At 41.6% G+C, this 27,314-nt stretch overlaps 3 protein-coding genes across 11 annotated transcripts in view; 2 read left to right on the forward strand and 1 right to left on the reverse strand.

Moving 5' to 3' along the window:
* The window catches only part of LOC105013516 (neural cell adhesion molecule L1.1), a 69,886-nt gene extending 66,016 nt beyond the window's left edge, over positions 1 to 3,870 (forward strand). For all 4 annotated transcript variants that reach the window (XM_034296018.1, XM_034296019.1, XM_034296020.1 and 1 more), the window contains one exon: positions 2,372 to 3,870. In XM_034296018.1, the coding sequence (XP_034151909.1) occupies positions 2,372 to 2,639 (268 nt within the window). In that variant the 3' untranslated portion in view covers positions 2,640 to 3,870. The remainder of the gene's footprint in view (positions 1 to 2,371) is intronic.
* Positions 3,871 to 6,941: 3,071 nt separating this feature from the next.
* ndnl2 (necdin-like 2) lies at positions 6,942 to 15,796 on the reverse strand. Of its 3 annotated transcripts, none has more exons than XM_034296109.1 (11): positions 15,696 to 15,796; positions 15,403 to 15,580; positions 15,112 to 15,179; positions 14,814 to 14,948; positions 14,246 to 14,309; positions 13,786 to 13,960; positions 11,298 to 11,377; positions 11,052 to 11,094; positions 9,770 to 9,832; positions 7,779 to 7,893; positions 6,942 to 7,225 (listed from the first exon to the last, which is right to left on the reverse strand). In XM_034296109.1, the coding sequence occupies exons 1-11, from the start codon at positions 15,747 to 15,749 to the stop codon at positions 7,142 to 7,144; spliced, it is 1,059 nt and encodes a 352-aa protein (XP_034152000.1). In that variant the 5' UTR covers positions 15,750 to 15,796; the 3' UTR covers positions 6,942 to 7,141. The 3 variants fall into 3 exon arrangements, with proteins under 3 accessions (XP_034152000.1, XP_010873365.3, XP_010873366.3); XM_010875063.4 differs by having other exon boundaries at positions 15,687 to 15,766; XM_010875064.4 differs by having other exon boundaries at positions 15,419 to 15,563; positions 15,687 to 15,764.
* A 98-nt stretch (positions 15,797 to 15,894) lies between these two features.
* On the forward strand, positions 15,895 to 26,890 carry si:dkey-150i13.2 (mitochondrial carnitine/acylcarnitine carrier protein). Of its 4 annotated transcripts, XM_029124326.2 has the most exons (11): positions 15,895 to 15,983; positions 16,056 to 16,127; positions 16,508 to 16,729; positions 19,704 to 19,793; positions 22,410 to 22,537; positions 23,067 to 23,157; positions 23,288 to 23,411; positions 23,719 to 23,791; positions 23,979 to 24,088; positions 25,225 to 25,352; positions 25,760 to 26,890. In XM_029124326.2, the coding sequence occupies exons 3-11, from the start codon at positions 16,589 to 16,591 to the stop codon at positions 25,820 to 25,822; spliced, it is 948 nt and encodes a 315-aa protein (XP_028980159.1). In that variant the 5' UTR covers positions 15,895 to 15,983; positions 16,056 to 16,127; positions 16,508 to 16,588; the 3' UTR covers positions 25,823 to 26,890. The 4 variants fall into 4 exon arrangements, with proteins under 4 accessions (XP_028980159.1, XP_028980160.1, XP_028980161.1 ...); XM_029124327.2 differs by lacking the exon at positions 15,895 to 15,983 and having other exon boundaries at positions 16,028 to 16,127; positions 16,546 to 16,729; XM_029124328.2 differs by lacking the exons at positions 15,895 to 15,983; positions 16,056 to 16,127 and adding an exon at positions 16,144 to 16,355.
* Positions 26,891 to 27,314: the final 424 nt, after the last annotated feature.

Genomic DNA, 27,314 nt, shown 5'->3' on the forward strand with positions numbered 1-27,314 from the left:
TGTACACCTGGTGTATACAACTCCCCACTTTTGGAACTTTTCTTGAAACTCGTAGACATGCTCAACACTTCCAAAGCGGAGCAGAAAACGGCCTCCAGCGGCCCACAGCATTTCCACGTTCACAACGAAAAGGTCCACAGAGCTTGGCCACGTTATGACTCCAACGATGCAGTGTCCCGATCGGGCCTCCAAAGAGACCCACCTATCGGTCCAGCTGAACTCCGCGGGGTGGGGTGACGGGCGATCAGAGGAGAACGAGCCATCTAACCTGAGCAAAAAAACTACAACACAGATCAATATACTCCACACTGTCTACACACCGTAGCCTACGCTTTCCAAACAACTTTTCATACGTTACCACGGCCATCTACCTCCAATCAGCCCGACAGGCCGCGCATCCATCACCGAATGAAAACGCCAGTCGCCGGAAAACCTAATAACACTCCAAGAAACATTGTTCACATGTCCAAACACCATATACGTCAGTGATAATTTTTGCCGGTCCAGCGTAAACACGAGAGACCGGCAAAGATTTACTGTCGCACGTCCCCATGTTTCAGATTTACCCAGTAAATCTAATTTATACTCAACACAACCAGAAAGCGAAGTCAAGCTCGTCAGCCCACAAATGAGATTTTAAAAGGTCCAACCTTTTACTGCAGATTTTAAACTATAAAGTCCAGCTTTAAGTTTTTAGACCGAATTGCGTTCTTGCCTCCAAATTCAATTTCCGCAGGAAACCTGTACTGATCAAGCACGAGTCACAGCTCCCGTCAGGCACTCTTTCTCAGCCCGTCAAAGGATAAGCCTTTTCTGGACGATACTAGAATTCCAGAGCTTTCTCTGGCCGTGCACGGTTAACCTGTTAGGAAAGGACTCGAAACCGATCAGGATTAGGATCCCGGACGTGCCCCCAAATTGTGATGGCAATTTCTAAAATTCCAAAGTTCTATGAAAATGGTAGGTAAGACAGGAAAAATCAATTGCGCAATAAACGGTTTTAATCTTGCTTGCAAGGAGAAAGTATACAGGTTACAAAGTAACGGTGGATAGTTTCTAAATAAAAACATCATTTCGACAGTATTTATTACATAGGAAGAAGGGGTGTGGTAAGATGCTGCCATCTGTTTCATGTCAATCAAACACCTTTCCCTTTGTTCTATCACACACGTCAAATGCTATCTTCCCCCACCTTATCCTTCCTGCAATAATGTTTACCCAAAGGGGCCAACTGGCCTTACTGCCCCCTTGCTGTATCTTCTCCTATCCTGTCCTAAAACCCATTGATCTGCATCTGGACAGACAATAGATGTCCCCTATGCAAATACCAGGTCCCACACATTCCTGTACCTATCTTAACAGTGGGACTCTATCCTTTATACAATGTATTCTCACTGAGTAAAGAAATTTCCACAACATATCCCACATTATTGCTCATATCAAAGGAAGTGTTTCTGAACTGTATGGCAGACAGATTGTCACTGATCTTAAGTTAGTCTTTCTGTCTCTGTTTGTAAATATTAATAAACTGCATTTGTGTTAGAGTATTTTGATCTCTACCTTAAAGGGTTCTGATTTAGATTTCTATCACAAAGTGCAAATAGAAGAGAGCTGGAATTTACAAGTATTAAGTATATGTATGTAACCAGTGGAATGTATAGATGTGCAATGAAGGCAAATGCAGTACAAATGGCAATACTAAATGTGCAATTGAGGCAAATTGAAGGAGTAAGTTAACATGTGCAACCGGGATGCAGAGATGGCAGCAATGAGGTCCCCGAGGTAGACATGAGTACGGAAAAACTGTAAAAATGCAAGGACAGTGGCAGTTCTAAATGTGCTAAGAGGACAATTTAATGTGAGGCAAAGAAGCAAATCAATTTTAGTTTCTCTATGGAAGTCTGTCAATGTCATTCTCCTCGCATCCTGTCTCCTTCACAATATCCATTGGAAGAGAGAGTAAGAGGGCAGGACCCCAGTTGGTCTTGAGGATGAAGGAGTATTGCTTTTCAGATATTTTCTCTCTCTCTTACCTTCTCAGATGTCCTTTTCTGTCTCTATCTGTCTCTTTTAAAATAGTGTTTGTCAGTATTTTCCCTATGCGGCATAAGTTCCAAGAACTGTGGCCTCATGTAATGGACTTAATGTAATGGACATAATGTAGTGGACTTAATGTAATGGACTTAATGTAATGGACTTAATGTAATGGACTTAATGTAATGGACTTAATGTAATGGCCCCCATCACAACTTCCATTCTCATGGATGAGAAGTGAATGCTGCTATGCCCTCCACCTTTGTGTTTCAAACTCTTACATGACTACTCAGAAGAGCTCCTTCATTACCAGCTGTCTGTCTGTCCGTCTCCATAGTGATGGTGAGGAGAAGCGCTCTGGCAGTCAGCCCTCTCTGTGTGTGGAGAGTAAACTCGGGAGTGACGACTCCCTCGCCGAATACGGAGACAGCGTTGACATCCAGTTCAACGAGGACGGCTCTTTCATTGGTCAATACAGTGGCAGAGGACCCGTCCCCACAGGAAATGAGAGTTCTGGCCCCACCTCCCCTGTCAATCAAGACCCCCCTCCTCCTCCGATAGGCCCCTCCTTCTCCGGAATACTCAACAGGCCCAGCAAGATATAACATATTACAAAAACACACACATTCTCTCTTTCTCTCTCTCTCTCTCTCTCTCTCTCTCTCTCTCACACACACACACACACAAACACACACACACACACACACACCACAAGATTGCCTGCATGAAGACACAAAGAAACCTATCATTCCTGACACCACTACACAAACTGAGACACACACAAACAAGAAGTCTGGTACATTCCATGGGTGTATGTGGTGAAGTCGTTTACAGATCAGCAGTTTACCCACCTGACACACACTGCCTGTGACACACACACCCAAGAGTCGAATCAAACCCTCAGACTTCATCCTCTACGCCCCTCTTCATCTCCCTTCAGCCTCCTCATCTCCTTCCTCGCCTCCTCTCTTCCCCTGCAGGAGAGACCCTCTGGTCATCCATCTTATTGAGAGGAGGAGGAGGAGAACGATAAGGGGAGGACTATTTCGTATCGTTCTGAATGTAAATAGAAGCTGAAGATTGTCATCTGATCGTTCTTTGATCATTTTATTTGATTCTTTTTTAAACTGATTCTTTAGTTTCTCTGCTGTTTCCTGAGTTAGCCTTCTGTTCATTTCCTCAAATCTCTGATCATTATAATAATCTGTATGGTTTGACTCTGTGTTAACTAGTTGTCCAGACGCTTGTGTTCAGATCCTAGTAAACCCTTTCACCCAATGTTTCTGTACGTTCAATCATTGATATGCAATGTCAATACTGTAACAGTTTATTAATAATGTTGTTAATTGATACAAAATGTCTGAAGTGTACAAGGGATGAACACAGCCAACCGAAGACTGCTGGGTGAATGATGCAGCATTTAATGGCAAAATGCAAAGCTCAGCCAAGATTTAAAGAATCTTAACGTCACCGCCAGAAGCTGCAGCTGAATGTGTCACGTCTTTTGTAAAGTGGGCGGGGCAGAGAAGTCAGTTCTGCCCCCATTCTAAATGGTGTCTGTCATTCAGGTTTGGGGTCAATTCAATTTCAAGTCATGAGTTGAAATCTAAATAATAGATATCAACACCAGTTCCTTGTTGGAAAATGCAATTGACTCCAAGGAAACCGTGTCTTATTTGTCTGTTTGTCACAGCCTTTTTTGGAAATATAAAACACTGAGAAAAACCACATAAAAATAGAAAAGGGAAATGTTGAAATATAAATAATTTACAATAGTACCAATTAATACATGACTAATGACAATAATAATATCAGAAGCCTCATTGGGCTACTGGGGGGGGGGGCGGGGCGGGGCGGGGGGGGACATGTGTAGCGGTTGGGGGGGGGTTGTGCTGGCTGATATTGTACCTGCTTGCTGCATTGTGTGCTGTATCTTACTAACGAACCCCACTACTAATAAACTGGAACTACGCATAACCTAAATATTAGTCTGTGGCTGGAATTCATTCAAACTCACCCAAGCTGTTTACGCAGACTTTTTTTACGATTTGGTACTATTTTCCAGGGGTAACTTTTCACAACTCTTAATACAAAAAAACAAACAAGAAATTAACCAAGCAAGCCTAGTTCGGTCAGCCCGCTATTAAAAGGAATGAATGTTGTTGCCTTCATTGGATTCAAAACAGGGTCTCCTGTGTGACAGGCTTTGTCTTTAACCACTACACCACTAAGTTACTGAATAGCTGCACTCTTAAAACAATAAGTTCCACAGTTCTCTAAACTAGTTCCCTACAGGGTTGATACACTGCATTCAACTTGTTAAATTAGAAAGAGATTACTGTAGGGACCGATTGGGACATACTACCTGATCATAAAATTGTGTCTCGACATTAGATCATTTTGTGCTTTAACATCACGCCAAGTTCGAATATTTTGATAGACACCATTAAGCATTATGTTAAACTGACTAACGTTTCGTATTAACTTTTACTTCCACCACAAATAGCATCTATGAACTGTATGGCTTTTGCCACTGGCCATTTTAATAGCCAGTTACGGGCTTACTAGTATCTAACTTACTACTTCATATGAATTGAGCAATTGCTAACGAGACTGAAGATTAACTTAAAACTGCCAAAGCTATTTAATTTCATGCCACGAAAACATATTTTCTTTCATTTGTGAATGACATTGATATAATAACTATCAATATAGGTGACAACGACTTACTTTCTCGTCAAGTGAAAAGACGAGAATCGGATAAACCCCTCCTCTTCTACTGTACATGGGGTTGTGATCTATATGTTTTCTTGATAGGATTTTCTTCTCTATTGTTAAAAAATCTTTTACTATGATTTCACTGATTGTTCTTTATTGATCATCACTTAACCATTTGATTAATATACAGTTGTGTCTTTAAGTTTGCATACCCTTGGAGAATTGATAAGATATGTACCATTTGGAAAGAAAATGTGAGTGAGCAGGCAAAACATGTCTTTTATTTCTTATGGGATTCACATTCAACTGTAGGTCATAACAGAATGGCACAATCATAAAACAAAACATGGCAACAATGAACAAAAAGTACTGACCCCTGTTCAGTCTGCATACCCTTAGTTCTTAATACTGTGTATTGCCCCCTTAAGCATCAATTACAGTCTTTTGTAATATTTGTCTATGGGGCCCCGAATTCTCATAGGTGGTATAGCTGCCTATTCGACTTGGAAAAGTGCCTCCAGGTCATGCAATCTTTGGTCGTCTTGCATGAACCACACGTTTAAAATCTCCCCAGAGTGGCTCAATGATATATTAAGGTCAGGAGACTGTGATGGCCACTCCAGAACCTTCACCTTTTTCTGCTGTAACCACTGGAGAGTCAACTTGGCCTTGTGCTTAGGGTCTTTGTCATGCTGGAAAGTCCAAGAGCATCCCATGCGCAGTTTTCCTGCAGAAGAATGCAAATTGTCTGCCAGTATTTTCTGATAACATGCTGCATTCATCTTGCCATCAATTTTCACAAGATTCCCTGTGCTTTTAGAGCTCACACACCCCCAAAACATCAGTGAACCACCACCATGCTTCACAGTGGGGATGGTATTCTGTTCACTATAGGCCTTGTTGACCCCTCTCCAAACATAGTGTTTATAGTTGTGACCATAAAGCTCTATTTTTTCCTGGTCTATGTGACCTTGGCTTGGTATCAAGAGATCCCCTAATTTCTCACTTCTTAATAAGTGATTGAACAGTACTGACTGGCATTTGCAAGGCTTTGGATATCCTTTTCCATCTTTACACAATCACATGTGGCATAAATGTCACACAATCACACCTTTCATGGCAACGGTATACCATGATGGCATTGGTCTCTTTCAGCAGGATAATGTGCCCTGGCACAAAGCAGAAATGGTTCAGGAATGGTTTGAGGGACACAACAACGGGTTTAAGGTGTTGACTTGGCCTCCAAATTCCCCAGATCTCAATCCAATCAACCATCTGTGGGATGTGCTGGACAAACAAGTAAGATCCATGGAGGCCCCACCTCGCAACTTACAGGACTTAAAGGATCTGCTGCTAACATCTTGGTAGCAGATACCACAGCACACCTTCAGAGGTCTAGTGGAGTCCATGCCTCGACCGGTCAGGGCAGTTGTGGTGGCAAAATGGGGACCTACACAATATTAGGCAGGTAGTCATAATGTTATGGCTGATTAGTGTGTCAAGCAAAGTCCTTTTCATTCGGTCTGAGGTAACGTAATCCCTTCGTATTTATCACTGATTAGAATAACGCAGACCAACTCACTAGGGGACACAGGAACAGTCCATGTATTTACTAGAAAGGGGAACCTTTTCCACATTTAATTCTTCATCTCACATTTCTTCCTATTCCCTCCTCTCCAGCTTTGTTTCCCAATATAACTGGGGATACACTTTTGGCAGCATTATTGATAGCTATATCTAAACGAGGAGAGAATAATTTGGGTTTTAACTCAATAGTTACCTAATTAAAGTCAAGCAAACATACCACTGCTACCTTCAATGTGCTGTTGATCTGTCTCCATTCTATTATAGAGGCATAAAATGTTAAGTAGTGCTTCTTGTACAGCTCGTCTGCATAGAGCGTATTGGTGGCTCTGATTACTGTGACAATGCGATCTGTTTCTCAAATTGCATGCAGAAAATAGTTCAATGAGCTAAACACCCTTCAGATGTTGTCCCCTGACAAATTATTTGTCAAGACAACATTTTTCTTGATGTAGCGGGACATATTCGGCCATTGCTGGACACCACGGTAAAATGAACAGAATCACTGGTTCAACACTAACCCACATGGCTGGAGCTGAGACGGATCGATTGGCCTTAGAGATTGGAGCAAAGACAATGAAACATTGAGCCATAAAATAATTAGAAAATATTTTTATTGTCAAGGTTAAATTAAGAAAATTCTCTTAGTATGCAACTCCTAAAGAAATAGATGAATCCAACAGAAACACAACAGCCCAGCACAAACAGAGGAAAGCAGGAATACTGAATCAGACAATTGCCATTTCTCCTCCACCATTTCTCCTTTCCCAGTAACATTAGAAGACTAGTTAAAATGCAGTAACAACTATCTCTGGCTGACAGGGACGGTCTGCGAGGAAGTGGCATCTCTGTACTGTTGAGTCCAGCTCTGAGGGTCTTGATCATGAAGCTATAAGAATAGACAGAACAATATCAGTTATACCAAACACAGTCATGAATTTCTAAACTTGTAGGGGGCAGAAAAGAACCCCAAAACCAGACCTAAGCATTACCCTGATAATCCACAGACCTAAATCTAACCCTGACACCTTACCAGATTAATTTGGGGCTTATGTCGCTTTTATCTTTTCATTTTCAGGAAATACGAACCCAGCACCATGCCAACCAGAGGCTAGGCCAAGGCTATGCCCTTGTGGTGACAGCTTGACACAGGTTTGCCTGAAAATCCTCACTTAGCTTGTGTGGTCGTAAGTAACTAGCTAACCACTTACTTAAATCGTTATTCTACTTTACCAGCTATCCCATGTCTAATGTCATAGGCCGCAGTGTTAAATTTAATCAACACAACTAGATTTGTGTCTCAAACCTCATTGGTCGGACTCCTTGTGGAGAGCAAGACCATCACTCTGACTTAATTGATCAAATGCACCTTGATGTGACAACGTGATACATCATTTAATTTCATGGGATGTCAAGATTGCGTTTGAATTGTAGTGACTCACCTGGCCCATGAACTCCAGTAGTTTGACCTTTGACACCTCTGTGTCTGCCCTCTGACCCCAACGGAACTCAAACTCAAGTGGTTCTGTGTGAGGGATGCGCACATACTCCAGATACCTACACACAGATCAGTGGTTAGAAGAATTCCTGTGACGGTGGAACTAAATGTTTGTTCACATTCACAGTGCATTTTGTATTTTTCAATTTTACATTATAAAATAACTTTCCCCACAAACAAACATTTTACTATCAAGGTGAGGACCAGCAATTTACTACTATTAAAAATATATTTGTTTCCTAAGCCTACCTCAACCTAATCTTAACTGCAATAACCTAACATTTATGCCTAAACGTAACCAAAGCCTAACTCCTAAACCTAATCCATAAAGACTATACTTAACCCTATTCAAAAGCCTATACCAAGTGTGTTATTGGCAGGGAAACATTTGAATCAGGTGTGTGAGGGCTAGGGCAAAAACATGCACCCCTTTGGGTCCCGAGGACCAGGATTTGGAAACATTGCCAAGACTACAGGGCTTGACATAATTTTTTTTGGCAAAGGACTATTGGGTCAGATGTTACTTATCTAATAGCAGAAAGTTATACTCAAAAACAGAAGTTCCAAGTATTTTGATTAACTTGCGTGTCTGGAATAACGAGCAGTACATCTCTCCCTCTGTATCAAATCAAACCCAGGTAAACTAAAACCCTATTTTCTCATAATCAGGAAGGGACGTTTTAAGCCACTTGACCTAAAAGGGGTGCTTAATTTGCAGGGGCACCAAGGCCATCAGATGTTGTATGTATGTAATATAACAAATGAAAGCACCACGATGCCTCAAACTATGATTTTGGTCAACCAACCACTGTGGCAGGTAGGTAGATGAAAACAAATCAATCCCATTTCCAACCAGCCAAAAGAGATTTGAAAACGTCTGAAAAGTGAATTTCTCTGTCCCTTTAAGGCCAAGAAGGTTGTCATGGTAACAGTGTCTGTGCTTGTCTTTCTTGGTGAATGTATTTGTCACTGGCTAACTGGAATCCGACAAACAATTGCAGCTGAAACTTTAACATTGAATAATCTCAAAGCTCGTAGAGAAAACAATGTCAGCAAATGAGAAACACAGGATTAAGGAAAACGATGTTAGAGAATCCAAATTGGTAAAATGGCAGGAAAACACCCAGACCACACACTGATTCTCGTGGCTAAAAGAATTACTTAGAGCTATGCAGGGGAAATGTCCATTCGGAGCATTGTACAGTTTTTATTTTATTTATTTTTTACTTTTTCCGGACAAGAGTTCATGTCAAGCCTTGCCATAAACTTAACCCCAAGACTGATGTAGCTTCTTATCAAAGTAAGGACCAGCCAGATGTCCTCACTTTTCATGATTGTTGCGTGTTTTAAAATGGTAAAATAGAAATACATAAACACACCCGTCTAAGGTCACTGGGAGGGAGAGCAGGATAAAGGGAGAGATAGCAGGATAAAGTGAGAGAGAGCAGGACAAAGGGAGAGAGAGCAGGACAAAGGGAGAGAGAGCAGGACAAAGGGAGAGAGAGCAGGACAAAGGGAGAGAGAGCAGGACAAAGGGAGAGAGAGCAGGACAAAGGGAGAGAGAGCAGGATAAAGGGAGAGAGAGCAGGATAAAGGGAGAGAGAGCAGGATAAAGGGAGAGAGAGCAGGACAAAGGGAGAGAGAGCAGGACAAAGGGAGAGAGAGCAGGACAAAGGGAGAGAGAGCAGGATAAAGGGAGAGAGAGCAGGATAAAGGGAGAGAGAGCAGGATAAAGGGAGAGATAGCAGGACAAAGGGAGAGATAGCAGGACAAAGGGAGAGAGAGCAGGACAAAGGGAGAGAGAGCAGGACAAAGGGAGAGATAGCAGGACAAAGGGAGAGATAGCAGGACAAAGGGAGAGATAGCAGGACAAAGGGAGAGAGAGCAGGATAAAGGGAGAGATAGCAGGATAAAGGAAGGGGGAGAAAACCTCACCTCTGACGGACAAACTCATCAGTAACAACCTTCTTGACGTCTCCAAAGTCCTCGTGTCTGTCTCTGAGGATCATACAACATTTTAATCACACAGGTTTTTTTATCTATCTTTGTGGTAACCAGGATAATTATACCTACACAACTGTTCAAACGTTTGGGGTTTCCTTGTTGTCCATTAAAATAACATAAAATTGATCAGAAATATAGTGTACTCATTGTTAATGTTGTAAATTACTATTGTATCTGGAAATTGCTGATTTTTTATGGAATAGCTACATTGGTGTACAGAGGCCCATCATCAATCAATTGTTTGCTAATTCAAGTTTATCATTTTAAAAGGCTAATTGATCATTAGAAAACCATTTGGCAATAATGTTAGCACAGCTGAAAACTGTTGTGCTGATTGAAGCAATGCAACTCGTATTCTTTAGACTAGTTGAATATCTAGGAGAGTGTATCCAAATCATGGTCCTCGGGAGCCAAAGGGGTTTATGTTTTATTTTTGCCCAAGCACTCACACCTGATTCAAATGAAGGACTTGGTGATAGGCTGATTACATCAATCAAGAGTGTAAATGGTAGGGAACATTTGAAACAGGTGTGTGAGTACTAGGGCAAAAACTAAAATGTGTACCCCTTTGGGTCCCCAGGACCAAGTTTGGGAAACATTGATCTAGAGCACTGTTTCTCTGGATGCCCCCCTGCCCTGCATGTTTTAGATCTCTTCCTGCTCTGTCACACCTGATGTAGCTCATGAAGGACTTGATAATCAGCTGATCATTAGAATCAGGGGGACGCCAAGGAGCAGGGTTGAGAAACACATCTACACCATCAGCAATTGTGGGTTTACAGGCTCAAAATGGCCAGAAACAAATAACTTTCTTCTGAAACTCGTCAGTTTCCATGCGAGAAATTGCCAAGAAACTGAAGATGTCGTACAACGTTGTGTAGCGCTCCCTTCACAGAACAGCACAAACTGGCTCCAACTACAACAGAAAGAGTGGGAGGCCCTGGTGCACAACTGAGCAAGAGGACAAATACATTTGTGTCAAGTTTGAGAAACAGGCAGCTTCATTAAATAGTACCCAGACTTTTCAATGGTAATGTATATTATTCCTGTCATGCCTAACGCATAAACCTAAAACTAACCCCATTTTAAATTCTAAACCCAGTAGTTAATAGTACTCTAAACATTCAGCCTGAAACAGATTTTTTCCTGGTCTTTATGGGGACGTCTGGTTCCTGAACGTACGGTTACACATGGATAACACTCAATGTCTCACCCTGGGTCCACTCTCAGCTTCTTCAGAGTATTCCAGACCATACCTACAACCACAAAGCATAATGGGATGTTAATTGGGAGACAATAGGCTTATACAGGACACTGATATCATCAGGTGGGAGGGGACTGACGGAATTGGCAGGTACAATTGACAAAATGACAGCTGAGGTCCACTACTTGTCCCAACTTGACAAAATGACAGCCGAGACACACAGCAGAAGTGCGATAGGGTAGACGGAAAACTCACTCTCTTTGACCACGCCACCCTTCATGAAGATGATACCAAGGATGACAAAGAGTAGGCCTATCTTTGGGTTACTGGGAGTCCTACACACACACACACACACACACACACACACACACACACACACACAAGTTGGGCTTTGTCAACTTTTGTATGATCAAAATAAAAATGGAAACTATTCAAATGAAGCCAAACATTTCTGTTGAAAGGTCTGGGCATAGGATTAGTGCAGGGTGTTGCAATATCCTCACGGTTGGAGGAGCATGGTGTGTGTGTGTGTGTGTGTGTGTGTGTGTGTGTGTGTGTGTGTGTGTGTCTAAGATCTGTGTGTACATACAGGGATGTGACATCCTGACAAAAGTAGTAAACCCTGTCCCATCTGTTATGGTCTTTTACTTGTACGGTCTTTTCTCCAGCATTGACTTTTGCTTATAACTTGTGAATTAGAATACACTTTCTACTAAGCGGTGTGGTTACACTTACACTAAATTGTACACACTATAAGTTGTTCTTGATAAGAGCATCAAAAACAATGGCTAAACTGTAAATATAAAAATGTATTATCTAAAGGCTTAAAGCTTTGTGTTATAACTTGTCTAAAAGCTTTCATGTTAGGGTTAAAATAAGTATTTGGTCACCTACAAACAAGCAAGATTTCTGTCTCTCACAGACCTGTAACTTCTTCTTTAAGAGGCTCCTCTGTCCTCCACTTGTTACCTGTATTAATGGCACCTGTTTGAACTTGTTATCAGTATAAAAGACACCTGTCCACAACCTCAAACAGTCACACTCCAAACTCCACTATGGCCAAGACCAAAGAGCTGTCAAAGGACACCAGAAACTATATTGTAGACCTGCACCAGGCTGAGAAGACTAAATTTGCAATAGGTAAGCAGCTTGGTGTGAAGAACTCAACTGTGGGAGCAATTATAAGAAAATGGAAGACATATAAGACCACTGATAATCTCCCTCGATCCGGGGCTCCACGCAAGATCTCACCCCGTGGGATCAAAATGATCACAAGAACGGTGAGCAGAAATCCCAGAACCACACGGGGGGACCTAGTGAATGACCTGCAGAGAGCTGGGACCAAAGTAACAAAGGCTACCATCAGTAACACACTCCGCCGCCAGGGACTCAAATCCTGCAGTGCCAGACGTGTCCAGGCCCGTCTGAGGTTTGCTAGAGAGCATTTGGATGGTCCAGAAGAGGATTGGGAGAATGTCATATGTTCAGATGAAACCAAAATAGAACTTTTTGGTAAAAACTCAACTCGTTGTGTTTGGAAGAGAAAGAATGCTGAGTTGCATCCAAAGAACACCATACCAACTGTGAAGCATGGGGGTGGAAACATCATGCTTTGGGGCTGTTTTTCTGCAAAGGGACCAGGACGACTGATCCGTGTAAAGAATGAATGGGGGAGGATGGATGGGGCCATGTATCGCGAGATCTTGGCCAACAACCTCCATCCCTCAGTAAGAGCATTGAAGATGGGTTGTGGCTGGGTCTTCCAGCATGACAACGACCCCAAACACACCGCCTGGGCAACGAAGGAGTCAATCAATCAATCAAAATGTATTTATAAAGCGCTTTTTACAACAGCAGTTGTCACAAAGTGCTTTACAGAGACACCCGGCCTTAAACCCCAAGGAGCAAACAACAGTAGTGTTGAATTTCAGTGGCTAGGAAAAACTCCCTAAGAAGGTCGATTTTTTTAGGAAGAAACCTAGAGAGGACCCAGGCTCAGAGGGGTGACCAGTCCTCTTCTGGCTGTGCCGGGTGAGATATTAAGAGTCCAATTGGAATAATAAATACATTTCTCTGGGCTAAATCCAGAGTATAAGGAGTGGCTTCGTAAGAAGCATTTCAAGGTCCTGGAGTGGCCTAGCCAGTCACCAGATCTCAACCCCATAGAAAATCTTTGGAGGGAGTTGAAAGTCTGTGTTGCCCAGTGACAGCCCCAAAATATCACTGCTCTAGAGGAGATCTGCATGGAAGCCAAAACACCAGCAACAGTGTGTGAAAACTTACAGAAAACTTTTGACCTCTGTCATTGCCAAAAAAGGGTATATAACAAAGTATTGAGATTAACTTTTGTTATTGACCAAATACTTATTTTCCACCATCATTTACCAATGAATTCATAAAAGATTTGATTTTCTGGATTTATTTTCTCATTTTGTCTCTCATGGTTGAAGTGTACCTATGATGAAAATTACAGGCCTCTCTCATATTTTTAAGGGGGAGAACTTGCACAATTGGTGGCTGACTAAATACTTTTTTTTAGGTCATTAATAGGAGTGGGTAGGTCATTAATAGGAGTGGGTAGGTCATTAATAGGAATAGGTCTTATAATTTGGCCTTTGGAGCACCACCTGACTCTTTATTGGGCAGCATGCTAAGCAATGCCTGTCACGATGTCCATCTAACATGGTTAATACAATTTCTGATTGTAATATCAGCCAACCCCAACACACATAGAAACACCTACATGTTGAGCAGTTCTCCTCCTGGTGGTTCCAGTTTATTAATGAGGATATAGACATGGTTCTTCACGTCAACCTCCTTCAGCATCAAACCAAAAACAGTGTCTAACGTACGGCCTACACTCTTCATGATCTCAGGGTAGATGTTCCTGTAGTCTTTCACAACATGTTTGACAATGTCTGGAGAGAGAGAGAGAGAAATACAAGGAGGGGGGACAGAAAAAGAGGGGGAAGAGAGGAAACAGTAAGGAGATGAAGAGCAAAAAGGGAAAGACAGATGAGCAATAAGATGTTTCTGAGCAGTGCTTGTAACACATTAGTTAATTGGAAATGTTTGGAGCCACAACTGGATAAGACATTCTGAAACAAAGGGTTAAAGCTACAGTGTAAATAAATCCCAGAGTGGTCAGTACACTCCATAGCGCTCTGTGTATGTAGTCTGACAGGCTCTGTGTGTGTTCCTACCTGCCCTGCGTATGGGGATCTTCTTCTGGTCCTTAACGAAGATGAACTGGACCACCTCAGCTGTCTGGAGTAACGCACAGATATCAGTGTGTGTTTGTAAGTGGGTGTGAGTTTGTGTCTGGTTGTGTGTGTACAAGTTTTTTTGTGTAAGCATCTGCATGTATGTGTGTGTGTGTGTGTGTGTGTGGTGGGGGTTAGGTCTTACTGAACTCATGGGGACCAAATGTCCCAATGAGTATAGTAAAACCAGAAACAATTGGACTCATTGGGACCTTTTGCTGGTCCCCGTGAGGCAATAGTCAATTTCCAGCTCAGGGTTTAGGTTCAAACTAGAAATAGATTTTATAGTTAGAATTGGGGTTTCTTTAAGGTCCAGGTGTTGTTGGTTAAGTTTAGGGTTAAGGTTAGGCATTACATCTAGGTAAAATGTAGGCATAAATATTACTTTATTGAGGTTAAGGTTAAGATTAGGGCAATGGAGCATGCAATTTCTATTTTCTGGTCCCCATGAGGGTAGCTGTACAAACTTGTGTGTGTGTGTGTGTGTGTGTGTGACTGTCTGTCTTACCTTCAGGTCCACCTGAGCAGGTGTCAGTCTCGCCAGACCTCTTTGCACCTGAGATGTACTGGGCTGGGTGAAGGTCACATCTTCATCGTCATCATCATCATCACCACCACCACCACCTAGCAATACCTCTGAATGCTGGGATATCACATATCGTCATCATCATCAGATAAAGCAAACAGAATTGTGGCAGTATAAAGAGGTAATTATGTAATCACTTGGGGTGATAGAAGTATATCTGGGGATGATAAAGGTGTATTGATCGATGACAGAGAAATGAATAAGAAATATAGTTAGTTACCCGTGCTCCTTTGCTCTGGGAGCTCTGTACGTTGGATGGTCTCTTTCTCTGAGACATCACTGCTTTGACTAGGAGAACAATATAAACAACAACATTTCAAATACGCTTACCCGTCTACGTTTGCATCTGCTAATAGCTAACTACTGCAATAGTTATCTCTGACTCTCGTTTAACGTTAACATTCGCCAGCAATCGAGGCACACCAAAGCTATCAAAACAAACAGGGAAAGTAGAAAAGTGTTTTTCAAAACTAAAATGTAAAAATTTTGTATTTAAATAAAAATAATATACTATTCAAGCCAGTTACGGAGCCAATGGTTGTTTTGAAACTTCTTCCTCTTCTCAAACTCCCGCTTATTGAGACGCGTATTGATGACGTGTACACGTTCACAGAGGGCGCACTCTCCCACGCAATCTGAAAATAAAGAGCAGTTGCCTCTCTCCCTCCCGCTCTGGAATTAATGGAGACCTGCAGTGGGTTAAGTTTGAGAGGTACATTTCATTTTACAATACTTTTTACCGACTGCCTAACACCAGCAGATAGGAACATCACATAACAAAACAAGAGAGCCTACCAACTCAACTCGAAAGGAAGCTGCTGTGAGAAGTTTGGAACATGTCAGGACCACGGACAGCATCCTTCCGCGAAGTCCGTGACGTCGGTAGATAGTATTTATCACCGGTCTCCCGCTGTTGCCCAGCTCATCAGATCTCCAAGCTATTTTTAACGCTACGCCCTGATCGAGTTAAAGGTCCTCATGAGTTCACTATCCTTGTCGAAAACCAGGAGGCGTGAAGATAACGTCATTCAGGAGGCATGGGTACCCCAGACCAATGAAACGTAGACTACAGTACCGTATTATGTGTCAAAGGTATTTATATATAATGTTTTTCTCCGTAAAATTCACATGGCAGACAAAAACAAACATTTTCTAAACATATAGCGGAGTGGATGACCGCTAGAGTTCGCCGCTGGACCTCTGAAAGTGAAGGAGAGAGGCATCAGATCAAATGAGGTAAAGTCCAGTAAATTAGAAAGTTATTTGGAGGCAGAGAGGAAGCACGTGATGCCGTGTATGTGTGTGTGTGTTTGAGTGCACCGTTAGAACGGTTTGGGTTTGAGAAGTTTAAGTTGAGTTCGATAGACCGCACTCTAGGTTTAGACTACAGGGAACAGTGAAGGGGGTGAAAGAAGTGTTTGTGACTGTCAGTGGTGTAGTTGGGGTATAGAAGTTGGGGGGTGGGTAAGTAAACGCAGTTTTTTCACCTTTTCTATTAATGACGACATGCCCACTGTTTGTAGAAAAATGCACTAGGCAAAGTATAGGCCTACCTATAGGCGATCAGTTTTCTCAGGCATTTTCTTTACAACCAGTACAACCACTGCTGCCCGAAGCCTTGAGTGTGTGTTTGTATGTGTGTGCGTGCGGGCAGGTGTATTTGTTTGTAAATTAGGAAATGTGTGTGTGAGGAGAATATGGGAGAGTTGGGAGAGTTGGAGCTGGAGCTCCTTCAGGGCGCGAAGGAGAAACATGTCTCTCCTGTAAAGAACTTCGTGGCGGGAGGTGTCGGTGGCGCGTGCCTTCTGTTCGTGGGACACCCGCTAGACACAATCAAGGTGACTTTTATTTACGAATGTTCTTCTTTTCAAAACCATTTAGCTGTTCAAAGGGTTGATGCGACACTACTGCGTGTGTGTGAGAAGCTTATGTCATGCTGGCGGGTATAGGTTAAGCCACTGTAAATAGATTATTTGAAAGCTGAAAGACGGAAGTTTTAACTTTTGATCTAACCGTCTGCCAGTTGTCATAAGATAGGCTAGTCACTGGTGAACCTCTCTACATATCTTATTTTATCTCTTCATTTTGTTTCCCCACTCTTTCAATTCATGTTCAGTTCAAAAGTATTTATTGACATGGGAATTATTTGTTTGCCCTATAAATTGGACAATAGGACATTTCTATTTTCATTTGTTTGTGTTCGTACTTAAACGTTTATTGACTAAACAGTAGGCTACAAAACTGTTCAAACCCGTTCTGCACATGATTGGGCGGTTTGTTAGCGCGGGTGGACTTAATTCCTTTGCTATTCCTCGCAGTCCCTATTATGGGAGAACAAACTCGTTTCGCTAAATCTAGAGAGAGAAAATACAAAACACGGCCGAGTCAGAGAGAGGAATGAATGTGGGACAGAGACTGGGCCGCGATGGAAGAGAGGGTCAGAACAGCGGGAGGGAGACTAGGATGACGACGTCAGGCGAAAAGGGATGAAGAGTTTCTTCGAAATAAATTAACCTCGGACGGGTCATCGCGTCAGTGTCGGACACAGTAGAGAAACCGTTCCCCACTTATTGAGGCAGTAGCATGTTTCTATATATAGCATTGTTGGCTGCCAGAAGCTTGATGTGTAATCTAGGTAGACTACCAGGTTTGTGTCCCAGCATTGTAAGGGGAATAATGATTTAGCTGAACAGACTCGCCACAGACTTGCCAAGGACAGACAGAATGTCCTAAAGGCAGCCCACCCCATTCCGTAGAGAGTCAGTTAGCCTGTTTCTCCTTATCAGTATACCGTTTGACAGAAACTGAGCCACTTACACACATTCACACAAAACACCTCCAACCAACACACTGCTCATATTGATGACTGGCTTTTTTAGAGTTCCTCCCTTATCTTCTCTTAACACACACGGTGGCTCCTGATTGGCTGAGTAGTAGGGGAGGTATTTTAAAATGTCAACAGCCTTGCAAACACCTGTTCGCTGCAATGTTGGACTTCAAAGTGTCAATACGTCAACTTCAAGCCCAAAACCAAAAAATATGTCAGTCTCTCACCTCAAATCTGTAACCAGAAGTAGTACCATTAGAAAATATGTCCTGCATTGAATAAGAATGACAACAATCTGAAGCACGTAATCAAATCTACTGGATTGGCTTTGGGACCAGCCTATGAATGCCCTTGAGTGGACCAACCAATGGCTGCACTTGAACCCCACTGAACATCTGTGGGGAGACCTGAAGATGGCAGTTCACAGACACTCCACATCCGATCTTACCGACTTTTAAAGATTTTGCAAGGAAGAATGGAAGAATGGAATTCAACAAATTGGTGCAGTTAAAAATAAATCTATTTATAAATGAAGTCCATAACACAATCTAATGCAATTTAAAATGTACAATCCCTTTAACAAAAAGTTGGGACAATGCGTAAAATAAAAATTTTGTTTTTGGAAAAATACATGATAATTTTGAATTTAATGCTAGCAACACATTTTAAATTTTGGGACAGGAGCATGTTTACCTCTGTGTTACATCACAATTTCTTTTAACAAATACTCTGTGTTTGGGAACTGAGGACACACACACACACACACACACACAGTATCTCACAAAAGTGAGTACACCCCTCACATTTTTGCAAATATTTGATTATATATTTTCATGTGGCAACACTGAAAAAATGACACTGTGCTACAATGGAAAGTAGTGAGTGTACAGCTTGTATAACAGTGTACATTTGCTGTCCTCTCAAAATAACTCCACACCCAGCCAGTAATGTCTAAACCGCTGGCAACCAAAGTGAGTACACCCCTATGTGAAAAGTCTCAATATTGTGTGTGGCCACCATTATTTTCCAGCACTGCCTTAACCCACTTGGGCATGGTGTTCACCAGAGCTTCACAGGTTGCCACTGGAGTCCTCTTCCACTCATGATGACATCACAGAGCTGGTGGATGTTAGAGACCTTGCGCTCCTCCACCTTCCGTTTTAGGATGCCCCACATATGCTCTATAGGGTTTATGCCTGCAGCACTCATACGTCTATTTCCCAAAGACAACCTCTGGATATGACGCTGAACATGTGCACTCATCTTCTTTGGTCGACCATGGCGAGGCCTGTTCTGAGTGGAACCTGTCTTGTTGAACTGCTGTATGGTCTTGGCCACCATGCTGCAGCTCAGTTTCAGGGTCTTGGCAATCTTCTTATAGCCTAGGCCATCTTTATGTAGAGCAACAATAATTTTTTTCAGATCCTCAGTGAGTTCTTTGCCATGAGGTGCCATGTTGAACTTACAGTGACCAGTATGAGGGAGTGTGAGAGCAATAACACCAAATTTAACACACCTGCTCCCCATTCACACCTGAGACCTTGTAACACTAATGAGTCACATGACACTGGGGAGGGAAAATGGCTAATTGGGCCCAATTTGGAAATTTTTACTTAGGGGTGTACTCACATTTGTTGCCAGCGGTTTAGACATGAATGGCTGTGTTGTGTAATTTTGAGGGGACAGCAAATGTACACTGTTATACAAGCTGTACACTCACTACTTTACATTGTAGCAAAGTGTCATTTCTTCAGTGTTGTCACATGAAAATATATAATCAAATATTTGCAAAAATGTGAGGGGTGTACTCACTTTTGTGAGATACTGAACGTATATATTTATTATTATTTTTATTATTATCATTATTATTATTATGTATTATTATCTGCTGCAAATACTACATATTCATGTGTAGTATATAATTTAATGTATATAAATAACAGCTAGATTTGCAGTAGATATCTAACCAACAGCTGGGTCCTCAGGTTAGACTTCAGACGCAGCCCAGAGCTCCCAGCCAGCATGTCCTCTACAAAGGAGCCTATGACTGCTTCAGAAAGACTGTCTCCAAAGAGGTGAACACACACTGAGACACACACACACACACACACACACACACACATACACAGTGAGACACACATACTGAGACACACACACTGAGACACACACAAACACACACTGAGACTCACAAACACACACACACACTGAGACACACACACACTGAGACACACACACACACAACTCACACAGACACACACATACAACTTACACACAACTCACACACACACACACACACACACTGAGACACACACACACACACACACACACACAACTCACACACACTGAGACACACACAACTCACACACACAAACACACACACACATACACACTGAGACACACCCACACAACTCAAACACACAAACTGAGACACACATACACACAACTCACACACACACTCACTGAGACACACACACAAAATGCACACACACTCAACACCATTTTTATTAAAGATAAAATTTCCCAAACCTCAATCTCTAAATATAATTGTAACTTAACAACCTTTAGGCCAAATTCTACAGAACAACAACATTAACTACCACAGCTATGCCGATGATACTCAAATATATATGACTCTCAAACCATATGACAACAGCTTAATAGACTCTCTGTGTCACTGTATAGAGCACATAAATACCTGGATGAACCAAAATTGTCTACAATTAAACCAAGATAAAAGATTATTGAGATTATTGTGTTTGGCAACCAAAATGAAAGAACAAGTATTAGTAAAGAGCTAGATTCCGGGCCCCTTAAAACCAGGGATCAAGTGCATAATCTTGGTGTTCTGATAGACTCACATTTAACAGTCATATCAAATCGGTTACCAAAACAGCATTCTATCATCTAAAAAATATAGCCAGAATCAAAGGCTTGGTGTCCCAAAAAGATCAACAGAAGCTCATCCAAGCTTTTATCTCTAGAAGGGTTGAATACTGTAATGGCCTCTTAACTGAACTCCCCAAAAAGACTATAAAACAGCTGCAGCTCATTCAGAATGCTGCTGCTAGAATGTTAACCAGAACCAAGAGAACAGAGCACATCACTCCGGTTCTTAAATCTTTGCACTGGCTTCCAGTCAGTTACAGAATAGATTTTAAAGTGGTGCTTTTAGTTTATAAATCTCTGAATGGTTTAGGCCCTGAATACATTTCTGAAACTAAACATGGAGAAGCTGCGTTTAGCAGTTATGCTGCACACAACTGGAATAAAATACCAGAAGATTTTAGACGTGCACCAAACATATACATTTTTAAATCCAGGTTAAAAACACTTCTCTTCTCACATGCCTGTGACTGAGCACTTAAACTCATTTAAACTTAACCACACTGTTTACTCTTACAGCTTTTATAACTTTCTATGTTTTTATCACATTTTATTTAGTTTTATTCTATTCTCATTCTATGTTTTTGTATATTTTGCTATCTTTTACTAATTATAACGCAAGTTCTGGTGCTATCAGAGGAATAACCTCTGTGTAAATGTAACAATTGGCGGGTGAAGAATAATGCAAGTTCTTGTGCTGCTGTTTATTCATCGATGCAGGGTATTATCTCACAAAAGGACTGACGAGTTTATCTAAGCACTGGAGCGTGAGGATTGAGATACCGGGGTGGTTCAGTAAACAGTTATGTAACTGTAATTCATTGAGGATGAATATAAAATGCATGAACAGATAAGGCATAAATGTCCCCCTGGAGAGAGTTATGTAAGATATTGATGCAAAGATTATCTCACAAAGGGACTGACGGGTTCATCCTAGCACTGGAATGTGAGGATTGAGATACTGGGGTGTTGAAGTTCATGCAGTCCCCCTGGAGACAGCTGAGCTGGAGAATTGTAACAATCTGACTGTTTTAATTCTATTGCATTTTGTATTTTATATTTTTCACTGTAAAGCATATTGAATTGCTTCTATGTATGAATTGTGCTATATAAATAAACTTGCTTGCTTAACAATAACCTCAACCATAACCTCAACCATAACCTCAACAGTAACCTCAACAATAACCTCAACCATAACCTCAACCATAACCTCAACCATAACCTCAACAGTAACCTCAACAATAACCTCAACCATAACCTCAACCATAACCTCAACCATAACCTCAACAATAACCTCAACCATAACCTCAACAATAACCTCAACAATAACCTCAACCATAACCTCAACCATAACTTCAACCATAACCTCAACCATAACCTCAACAATAACCTCAACCATAACCCTACAAAAGCATTTAGAAGTTAGAACTTGCAACGTGTTGTTCTTATTGACCTTACTCTCTTTTCCTTCTGTGTGTGGTGTGTGTGTGTGGCGTGTGTGTGTGTGTGTGGCTTGTGTGTGTGTGGCTTGTGCGTGTGTGTGTGTGGCTTGTGTGTGTGTGGCTTGTGTGCGTGTGTGGCTTGTGTGTGTGTGTGTGTGGCGTGTGTGTGTGTGGCTTGTGTGTGTTTGTGGCTTGTGCGTGTGTGTGTGGCTTGTGTGCGTGTGTGGCTTGTGTGTGTGTGTGTGTGGCGTGTGTGTGTGTGGCCTTTGTGTGGCGTGTATGTGTGCGGCGTTTGTGTGTGCGGCGTGTGTGTGTGTGGCGTGTGTGTGTGGCGTGTGTGTGTGTGGCATGCGTGTGTGTGTGTAGGGTTTCCTGGGGCTGTATAAAGGTATGGGGGCTCCCCTGGCTGGCGTTGCTCCTATGATGGCCATTAGTTTCTTGGGGTTTGGTTTGGGAAAACAGCTGCTGCAGCCTGATGCCACTCAGACACTCACGTAGGTACACTCCTCTTTATCTCCTTCTGCCTCTCTTTATCACTCATCCCGTCTGTCACTCCTATCACTCCTTTTATTGTTTCTTCTCTTTCCTTTCTTGTCTTTATGGTTATGTTGTGTGTGTGTTTGTTAACTATATTTCTCTATGTCTTTCTGGTTGTGTATGTGTGTGTGTGTTTGTTAACTATATTTCTCTCTGTCTTTCTGGTTGTGTTGTGTTTGTGTGTTTGTTAACTATATTTCTCTCTATGTCTTTCTGGTTGTGTTGTGTTTGTGTGTTTGTTAACTATATTTCTCTCTATGTCTTTCTGGTTGTGTTGTGTTTGTGTGTTTGTTAACTATATTTCTCTCTATGTCTTTCTGGTTGTGTTGTGTTTGTGTGTTTGTTAACTATATTTCTCTCTATGTCTTTCTGGTTGTGTTGTGTGTGTGTGTGTGTTTGTTAACTATATTTCTCTCTATGTCTTTATGGTTGTTTTGTGTGTATGTGTTTGTTAACTATATCTCTCTATGTCTTTCTGTCTGTCAGGACCAGCCAGCTGTTTCTATCAGGTTGTCTTGCAGGTGTTTTCACTACAGTGATCGTGTGTCCAGGTGAAAGGGTGAAGTGCTTACTGCAGGTGAGATTATAATCTGCCCCTATCCCTAAGTATAAACCTACTCCTACCTCCTGACCTCTGACCCCTTCACCCTAAACCTTGACCTCTTCTCATACAAACACTAATTCATTTGGACTCTCTTTGTGTGTAGGTGCAGGCCTTTGGAGGCCAGCAGGCTGTACGCTATTCAGGTCCTCTGGACTGTGCTGTGAAGCTCTATAAAACACAAGGCCTCCGCTCTGTCTACAAAGGGACAGCACTTACACTTATTCGAGGTACCTGTGTGTGTGTGTGTGTGTGTGTGTACTTTGGTTCCTATGGTGGTAATAAACATGACAGGGTTAAAGTTAATATATTAATATATTACTTCTCTTTTATGCTTCTATTCTACCTTCTCTCTGTTATTTTAGAATGGTTGTACTATTATAATGTTTACATTTTCATTGTTACTTAAATAATTTAAACGTGCAAGTGTCTTTATTTGTGCTGTATACAGAAAGTAGTTATTTTGGCGCTGTGTTTCTTAGTCAATCCAGAGTTTATAAGTTAGGTTGGTTGATGTTTATTGCTGTATCTTTCCAGACGTGCCTTCGAACGGTGTGTATTTTATGGCCTATGATTTCCTAAAACACAAAATGACATCTCAGAATGAAAGGTGAGTGTCCTTTACCCAGAGGAAACCCACATCTTCTATTATTACCTTATAAAACAAAGTATTATTATGGATTGCAAATGCATCAGTCATATGTTTAAATGTATACACCTTTGTGTGTGTATATCTGTGTGTGTGTCTGTCTGTCTTTCTGTATGTATGTGTGTGTGTGTGTGTGTGTGTGTTCCAGTGTGTCTCAGCTCAGTACTCCAGAGGTCCTTGTGTGTGGAGGTATTGCAGGTGTGTGTAACTGGATAGTAGGACTCCCACCTGATGTACTGAAGTCCAACTTCCAGACAGGTACATAAACCAGACAGATACACAAACCAGACAGATACACAAACCAAACAGATACACAAACCAGACAGATACACAAGCCAGACAGATACACAAACCAAACAGATACACAAACCAGACAGATACACAAACCAAACAGATACACAAACCAGACAGGTACACAAACCAGACAGATACATAAACCAGACAGATACACAAACCAGTCAGATACACAAACCTCACGGGACCCATTTGTCAGATGTTACTACATATCTAGGGACTTGATCTGCACATAGATCTGGACCTCTCATACACAAGCAATTATAAATGTTGCATAGTTGTGCTATTTTACATCAAGCTAAGGATAATGTAGACAAACATTAGTCATTACATCTCTTCCAGCCTGAGTCATGTCACTTCAGATTCCAACTGAGAGACAACACTTACTGTAACCCTGATGTTCCTTCATTAACGTAGCTGGTTATCTAGTAACTGCATAAGAACATTATTTTAAATGAGCATATTATAATAAAGCAGTATGGAGTCAGGTCAGTATGGAGTCAGATCATCATGAAGTCAGATCATCATGGAGTCAGATCAGTATGGAGTCAGATCAGTATGGAGTCAGACCATCATGGAGTCAGATCAGTATGGAGTCAGACCAGTATGGAGTCAGACCATCATGGAGTCAGATCAGTATGGAGTCAGATCAGTATGGAGTCAGACCAGTATGGAGTCAGATCAGTATGGAGTCAGACCATCATGGAGTCAGACCATCATGGAGTCAGATCAGTATGGAGTCAGATCAGTATGGAGTCAGATCAACTAGTGATGGTCTTTGTGATCCATTGTCCCACACAACATAGTGATTGTTGATTTGGTGCACAAGAGTTGGTGGGAGATGATTGGTTGATACACTCAACCAATTAAGTCAATACCTGTCACATCAGGAAATATTTGTGAGTAATTTTTTAAGAACTGTTAGACAGAGAGACAGCAGGGCAAGAGAGAGAGTTGTTGGTGGTTAGGGTTAGGGTTCCAGATCCAAAGCTAACCTGCAATAGTACATGTGTACCGAAGGCAGCAACCCAGAAGGCCGCCAACCTTTGGCCACCTGATTCAGACTGTTACTGTGTGTGTGTGTGTGTGTGTGTGTGTAGCTCCAGATGGTCGATACAGGGGAACAGGTCTGGTAGACGTTCTGAGGGAGCTGCTTCGTGACGAGGGTCCCAGAGCGCTTTATAAAGGATTCAACGCTGTGTTCCTCAGAGCTTTTCCAGCCAACGCGGTAAACAGCCACACAGACCACATGTAGCCACACCCACCTCCACCATCACCACGCTCACTGATAAAATAGCCACACCCACCTCCACCATCGCCACACCCACTGACACAGTAGCTCCACTACCTCATAGCCATGCCCACCTTAACAAAAGCATACACATGCTTCATTAAAGCCAGTTTCCCAGACAGTGATTGCTTTCACTGTAACTGCAGATGCCAACTGCAGTGTGAATGACTTTCTAAGTATCTGCCCCTGCATCCGATGTCTGGCTCCTCCCCCTTCGTATGTTCTAGAAATTAACGTCAATTAAATACCTAACATGAATGAGGACTGTGTGTTTGTTATTCGTGCCTAAAGTACTGAATCGTTGGCATTGTCTGAATCTCCAGTGACCTCTCACCCCTCTTTAGGCATGTTTTCTGGGGTTTGAGTCAGCGTTAAAGTGCCTGAACTGGTTAGCTCCCAACTGGTGAGGTCTCCTGCTGAGGTCTCCTGCTGAGGTCTCCTGCTACAACCTTTCATAAACTGATGTTGGACGATTTCTACAACCTTCGAAAGTATCAAGAGTTTCTTCTTGACCCTTCAGTTACCTCAGAGTTTCTACATCCCAATGTCAGCCTACTTCCTTCACACTTCTGACCAGGGACCATAGGTTTACATAGTGACATGACTTCATAGTGACCTATGCCATTTACTTCATAGTGACCTATGCCATTTACTTCATAGTGACCTATGCCATTTACTTCATAGTGACCTATGCCATTTACTTCATAGTGACTTATGTCATAGGACTTCATAGTGAACTATGTCATAGGACTTCATAGTGACCTATGTCATAGGACTTCATAGTGAACTATGTCATAGGACTTCATTGTGACCTATGTCATAGGACTTCATAGTGACCTATGTCATAGGACTTCATAGTGACCTATGTCATAGGACTTCATAGGGCTCTGATCAAAGTAGAAAACTATATTGACTAAACCAGTGCTGGTCCTCCTTAACTCCTTACCCGGTTGTTGATGTGGGTCATATTTTTTTTAAATTATGGTTCAGTGATGTTTACATTGGTTTTTTATTCTGTCATTTCAGTCATTTAGCTGACGGTCGTATCCAGAGCAACATACGTTATTAAATAATTTAGTATCTGCTGTATAGTTGTTTAAATTATAGAATTTACAGGTGGAAAATAATGCATGAATCAGCTGTTATTAGCTATTTAATAAGATGGTATTATATAGAAAGATGGTGTTTTTTAAGAAGATATTTTTACATTATTCTGTGAATTTATGGCTGTTGTCAACCAATAATGGAGCATTCATTTTAGTTTTAATTGTTTTGAATAATAGTGACAAAACATAAGCTTTAAATTACTCATGAAATAACTTAATTTTCTATTTTGACTAATTTAGGTGTTTTGATGTATATTTAATATGTAATATAATTTGATTAGTTTTGACAAGTACATTGAGGATCTCTAAACAGGTTGTGCCTGTTTGAACAATGCTTACTTGAATAAAGACTTTTTTTGCCAAATTTAATTTCGGCGTCTATTAATGCATTCAAGTTAATGGTTTAAAAATATTTTCACCCCGTCAAGGTCTTAGTTTGCCAATAGGCAGTAAGCTTTTGAATGCTGCCTATTCAATCTATATGTATATTTCCACCTTATGGTATGCTAAGAGCGCATTCAGCTCATCATGGATCTATCCGTGTCGGTTTCTTCTGTTTCTGCCACTGAGGATATAATGGTCTCTGCTGGAGCCGTTGACCTCCCTGGAGCAGCTTGGAAAGTACACGCACGGGCTGCACTCACCTTTGTCACACTTAAGCCATTACTCAGAGTGCACCTATTATGTATTCCATCCATGCAGTAGGAGCAACGGAATGTTTTCGCTTTTTAAAACATGAATGAATAGATGGGTGAAGAACACGTAACTATCACCAAGGAGCATTTGTTTACCC

Source organism: Esox lucius, chromosome 12 (genome assembly GCF_011004845.1).
Source record: "Esox lucius isolate fEsoLuc1 chromosome 12, fEsoLuc1.pri, whole genome shotgun sequence".
Lineage (NCBI taxonomy): Eukaryota > Metazoa > Chordata > Actinopteri > Esociformes > Esocidae > Esox > Esox lucius.